At 38.0% G+C, this 6,684-nt stretch overlaps 1 protein-coding gene across 1 annotated transcript; it reads left to right on the top strand.

Moving 5' to 3' along the window:
• Window positions 1-3,769: 3,769 nt before the first annotated feature.
• LOC145524563 (olfactory receptor 10G4-like) lies at window positions 3,770-4,705 on the top strand. Its single transcript, XM_081537114.1, has one exon. It carries the CDS (start codon window positions 3,770-3,772, stop codon window positions 4,703-4,705), a length of 936 nt encoding a protein of 311 aa, XP_081393240.1.
• Window positions 4,706-6,684: the final 1,979 nt, after the last annotated feature.

The raw sequence follows: 6,684 nt of genomic DNA, 5'->3' as shown, positions 1-6,684 counted from the left end.
AAGCATCAATTCTTTGGTGCTCAGCTTTCTTTATAGTCCAACTCTCACATCCATACATGACCACTGGGAAAACCATAGCCTTGATTAGATGGACCTTTGTTGGCAAAATAATGTCTCTTCTTTTTAATATGCTGTCTAGGTTGGTCATAGCCTTTCTTCCAAGGAGTAAGCATCTTTTAATTTCACAGCTGCAGTCACCATCTGCAGTGATTTTGGAGTCCAAGAAAATAAAGTCTGTCACTGTTTTCATTGCTTCTCCATCTATTTGCCATGAAATGATGGGACCGGATGCCATGATCTTAGTTTTTGAATGTTGAGTTTTAAGCCAACTTTTTCATTCTCCTCTTTCACTTTCATCAAGTGACTCTGTAGTTCTTCTTCACTTTCTGCCATAAGGGTCATGTCACCTTTGTATCTGAGGTTACTGATATTTTCCCCAGCAATCTTGATTCCAGCTTGTGCTTTGTCCAGCCCATCATTTCACATGATATACTCTGCATGTAATGTAAGTTAAATAAGAAGGTTGACAATATACAACCATAATGTATTCCTTTTCCTATTTGGAACCAGTCTGTTGTTCCCTGTCCAGTTCTAACTGTTCATTCTAGGCCTGCATACAGATTTCTCAAGAGGCAGGTCAGGTGGTCTGGTATTCCCATCTCTTGAAGAATTTTCCATAATTTGTTGTGAGCCACACAGTCAAAGGCTTTGGCATAGTTAATAAAGCAGAAGTAGAAGTTTTTCTGAAACTCTCTTGCTTTTTCAATGATCCAACGGATATTGGCAATTTGATCTCTGGTTCCTCTGCCTTTTCTAAATCCAGCTTGAACATCTGGAAGTTCACGGTTCACATACTGCTGAAGTCTGGCTTGGAGAATTTTGAACATTATTTTGCTAGTGTGTGAGATGAGTGCAATTGTGTGGTAGTTTGAGCATTCTTTGGCATTGCCTTTCTTTGGGATTGGAACGAAAACTGACCTTTTCCAGTCCCGTGGCCACTACTGAGTTTTCCAAATTTGCTGGCATATTGAGTGCAGCACTTTCACAGCATCATCTTTTAGGATTTGAAACAGATCAACTGGAATTCCATCACCTCCACCAGCTTTGTTCATAGTGATGCTTCCTAAGGTCTACTTGACTTCCCATTCCAGGATATCTGTCTCTAGGTGAGTGATCACACCATCGTGGTTATCTTAGTCATGAAGATCTTTTTTGTATAATTCTTTTTGTATTCTTACCACCTCTTCTTAGTATCTTCTGTTTATGTTAGGTCCCTACCATTTCTGTCCTTTATTGTGCACATCTTTGCATGAAACATTCCCATGGTATCTCTAATTTTCTTGAAGAGATCTCTTGTCTTTCCTATTCTATTGTTTTCCTCTATTTCTTTGCTTTGATCACTGAGGAAGGCTTTATTATCTCTCCATGCTATTCTTTGGAACTCTGCAGTTAAACGCGTATATCTTTCTATTTCTCCTTTGCCTTTAGCTTCTCTTTTTTTCTCAACTATTTCTAGGGCCTCCTCAGACAACCATTTTGCCTTTTTGCGTTTCTTTTTTCTTGGGGATGGTCATAATTACTGCCTCCTGTAAAACATCAGGAACCTCCATCCATAGTTTTTAAGGCACTCTGTCTATCAGATCTAATCCCTTGAATCTATTTGTCACTTCCACTGTGTAATTGTAAGGGATTTGGTTTAAGTCATACCTGAATTGTCTAGCTGTTTTCCATACTTCCTTAAATTTAAAAGTCTGAATTTTGCAATAAGGAGTTCATGCCTGAGCCACAGTCAGCTCCCAGTTTTGTTTTTGCTGACTATATAGAGCTTCGCCATCTTTGGCTGCAAAGGATATAATCAATCTGATTTCAGTATTGAGCATCTGTTGACGTCCATGTGTAGAGTTTTCACTGTGTTGTTGAAAGAGGGTGTTTGCTATGACCAGTGCATTCTCTTGGCAAAATTCTGTTAGCCTTTTCCCTGCTTCATTTTGAACTCCAAGGCCAAATTTGCCTGTTACTCCAGGTATCTCTTGACTTCCTACTTTTGCATTCCAGTCCCCAATAATGAAAAGAATATCTTTTTTGAGTGTTAGTTCTAGAAAGTCTTGTAGGTCTTGATAGAACTGTTTAACTTCAGCTTCTTCAGCATTACTGGTTGGGGCATAGACTTGGATTACCGTGATATTGAATGGTTTGCCTTGGAAATGAACAGAGATCATTCTGTCATTTTTGAGACTGTACCCAAGTGCTGCATTTCAGATTCTTTTGTTGACTATGATGGCTAGTCCATTTCTTCTAAGGGATTCTTGCCCAGAGTAGTAGATATCATGGTCATCTAAGTTAAATTTGCTAATTCCAGTCCATTTTAGTTCACTGATTCCTAAAATGCCGGTGTTCACTCTTGCCATCTTCTATTTGACCACTTCCAATTTACCTTCATTCCTGGACCTAACATTCCAGGTTCCTATGCAATATTGTTCTTTACAGCATCGGACTTTACTTACATCACCAGTCATATCCACAACTGGATGTTGTTCTCGGTTTGGCTCCATCTCTTCTTTCTTTCTGATGTTATTTGTCCAATATTTCTTGATATTAAGTTAACATAGATCTTTTTCTCTTGTTCTTTCTTGTTACAGGTAGTAGGTTTTACACAAGAATCATGCTTCATAGAGTTAGTTGTCTTCTCTTTTGAGGTCATTTCCTAGATTTATGAGTATAAGGAATGGAAGATTGGGGGGAGAATATTATCTCTAACAAAGCTGATAAGAGAAAATATTATATTTAAATGTTTAGGATAGAGATCTGTATGTGAGAAACCAGCCGCTTCTCAGTGGATTGTGGTTGGGAGAGCACATATGAAGTTTATATTTTCAGTGTCTCATAAATGACTGCATAAAATAAGACAAGTTTGAGGCTAACAGTGTTGTGATGGTTGGTATTTTCTGGATCACATGAGAGGTTGTTAGGATTCTATATGAAGTTTATAGTTTCTTAACCTGCTCTGAGATTATTTCCTATATAAGCAAATTAGTGGTAGCTAGTGAGACACCAGTACCAATACGTGATGAAATTTTCCTCAAAATTGTAGCTTTGAAATTGAGAAGTCTCTATGGCACAATGAGAATTTATTTTCTCCCTCTACTCTCTCTCTGTCTCTCGCTCTCTCCATAGCTATATCTATACATTTAAAAAAGCAAGGCAACAGCTCCAAATAATTTGCTATCACTTACTGAGTACCTATGAATGTCGTTACTTTACTAAACACTTTTTGTTTAGTACCTTACTTCACACTGACATCATCAATGAGGCAGGTGATCCTGAACTTCAGATGGGATGAGAGACCAACCTGAAACTTTGATTTCAACATTGTGAGACCTGGAGCATACAACAAGCTAACGTGATCCACAGAAAGTATAAACTAGAAAATCTGGCTTGTTTTATGGTGCTAAGTTAGTAGTATTCATGATATATCAATAGAAATTTGTGTGGTTTTCTCCCTTTTTTTCATCTATCTGTGTATGCTTGTGTGTATGGTGTGTGTGTTTGTGTGTGTGTGTGTGACAGAGAAAGAGAGAATGAGAGGGAAATAAGAGAGAGAAGATGAAATCCTTCTATCTCCTTTTTCAAGGGAGCTTTGTGGTAAGCAAAGCTGAGTATGACTCTAGAATTACCTACCTTGTATAATGCAGTTTTCAGTTCTCAATAAAATGTTGGGTGCTCTTGATGTTCCCATAGAGAGAGAGAGAGAGACCAAAAGTGTGGAGAAATGACAAACATGAGTGTAGTGACAACGTTCATCCTCTCAGGCCTTCCCCATGCACCAGAGCTGGACACGCTCCTCTTTGGAATCTTCTTGGTGATCTATGTCCTCACTGTGGTGGGGAACCTTCTCATCCTGCTGGTGATCACAGTGGATCCCCGCCTGCACACCCCCATGTACTACCTCTTGACCCACCTGTCCTTTATTGACATGTGGTTTTCCACGGTCACTGTGCCCAAAATGCTGATGACCCTGGTGTCACCAGAAGGCAGTCTTATCTCCTTTCCCAGCTGTGTGGCTCAGCTCTACTCCTTCCACTTCCTGGGCAGCACCGAGTGCTTCCTCTACACCGTCATGTCCTATGACCGCTTCCTGGCCATCAGTTACCCGCTCAGCTACGCCAGCATAATGACTGGGAGGGTGTGCGCCCTCCTGGCCACAACCACGTGGCTCAGTGGCTCTCTGCACTCTGCTGTCCAGACCACACTGACGTTCCGTTTGCCCTTCTGCGGACCCAACCAGATCCAGCATTACTTCTGCGATGCACCACCCATCCTCAAACTGGCCTGTGCAGACACCTCTGCCAATGAGTTGGTGATCTTTGTCAACATTGGGGTGGTGGCCTTGGGCTGCTTTCTCTTGATAGTGCTGTCCTACATGTCCATCGTCCATTCCATCCTGAAGATCCGCACCTCAGAGGGGAGATGGAGAGCCTTCCAGACCTGTGCCTCCCACTGCATTGTGGTCCTTTGCTTCTTTGTCCCCTGTGTTTTCATTTATCTGAGACCAGGCTCCAAGGAGGCTATGGACAGGATTGTGGCTGTTTTCTACACTGTGCTGACACCCCTTCTGAACCCTGTGGTCTACACCCTGAGGAACAAGGAAGTGAAGAAAGTTCTGTTTACACTTAAAGATAAAGTAGTGCAATCACAGAGCAAATAATCTCTGTAATGAAAATACACTTATTTAACAAAGTTAGTAATATAAATTAGTGATCAATAAGAAATGTATTACATTTATATTTCTCAGTGTTAAACTTTATCCAAACCTGCTACTCTGGAATATTTGTTTGACTAATGTTTCTGAGGAATTTTATCATAAAAACTATATTATATTTTAAAGATGATTTTCCAGTTTATTAATTTAGTAAAATGAAAACATGTAACTGCATAGCTCCTTATAATATAATTTGACTTAATCTTTTTTTTAAATTGAAGAATTACAATTATTTTTTAGGGTATAATTGATCTAAAATGTGTTAGTTTCAGGTGTACAGCATAGTGATTCAGTTATACATATACATATATTCATTCTTTTTCAGATTCTTTTCCCATTTAGGTTATTAAAGAATATTGTATAGAGTTCCCTGGGCTATACAGTAGGTCCTTGTCAGTTATCTATTTTATACATAGTGTGTATTTTTGTTAAACCCAGGGTCTTCCCTCTCCCTCTTCTCCCCCATCATGTTTGTCTTTTGGTAACCATAAGTTTATTTTTGAAATCTGAGTCTGTTTCTGTTTTGTAAATAAATTCCTTTATATCATTTTAAAAATTAGATTTTACAAATGAGTCATATCATTTGATATTTATCTTTCTTTGTCTGACTTACTTCACTTAGTATGATAATCTCTGGGCCCATCCATGTTGTTACAAATGGCATTATTTCATTCTTTTTAATGGTCGAGTAATATTCCATTGTATACATGTATCACATCATCTTTTATAAAAATTAATCTTTTTAATTGAAGGATAATTGCTTTACAGAATTTTGTTGTTTTCTGTCAAACATCAACAAGAATCAGCCATTGATAGACCCCTGTCCCCTCCCTCTCAAACCTCCCTTCCACATCCCTCCCCATCTCACCCTTCTAGATTGTCTCAGAGCCCCTGTTTGAGTTCTCTCAGTGACATTTGGGTTGCTTCCATGTTTTGGCTGTTGTAAATTGTGTTACAGCAAACATTAGTGTGCATGTATCTTTTCAAATTAGGGTTTTCTCCAGATATATACCCAGGAATGAGATTGCTGGATCATATGGTAGCTCTGTTTTTAGTTTCTTAACGAACCTACGTACTGTTCTCCATAGTGGCTGCACAAATTTACATTCACGCCAACCGTGTAAGGGGGTTCCCTTTTCTTTACACCCTTTCCAGCATTTATTGTTTGCAGATTCTTTGATGATGGTCATTCTGACTGGTGTGAGGTGATATCTCAATGTAGTTTTGATTTATATTTCTCTAATTATTAGCGATATTGAGCATCTTTGCATGTACTTTGTGGCCATCTGTATGTCTTCTTTGGAGGAATGTGTATTTAGATCTTCTGCCTATTTTTTGATTGAACTGTTCGTTTTTTTGTTTTTTTTTTTGACATAGAGCTACATGAGCTGTTTGCATATTTTGGAGATTAAACCTTTTTTAATTGCTTCATTTACATATTTTTTCCCCATTCTGAGGGTTGTATTTTCTTTTTGCTTGTGGATCCCTTTGCTGTGCAAAATCTTCTAAGTTTAATTAGGTCCCTTTTTTTATTCTTCATTATTTTAGTAGGTGGATCAAAAAAGATCTTGCTGCAACTTATGGCAAAGTGTCTTCTGACTACTTTTTCTTCTAATTGTTTTATAGTATTACTCTTATTATTTTAAATTCACAGTTATGTTTTAGATAAATTAAAAATAAGAAAAATAATAATTTACTAATATTTATTCTTTCTCTGATGCTTTTTTAAAATGTCATTTCAAGCATCTGACCTAGATTATTTTTCTTTTGCCTAAAGAACTACTTTTAATATTTTTTGCAAGGCAAGCCTGCAGGCAAGAGATTCTCTCAGATTTTGTTTATCTGAGAATGTCATCATTTTACCTTCAATATGAAGGATAACATTATTGGATTTAAAATTTTAAGCTGGTGATTTTTGTATTTCA

The sequence above is a fragment of the Giraffa tippelskirchi genome, chromosome 10 (assembly GCF_054371585.1).
Source record: "Giraffa tippelskirchi isolate mGirTip1 chromosome 10, T2T-mGirTip1v1.2.pri, whole genome shotgun sequence".
NCBI classification, from domain to species: domain Eukaryota; kingdom Metazoa; phylum Chordata; class Mammalia; order Artiodactyla; family Giraffidae; genus Giraffa; species Giraffa tippelskirchi.
This window is presented reverse-complemented; position numbering and strand designations above follow the sequence as displayed.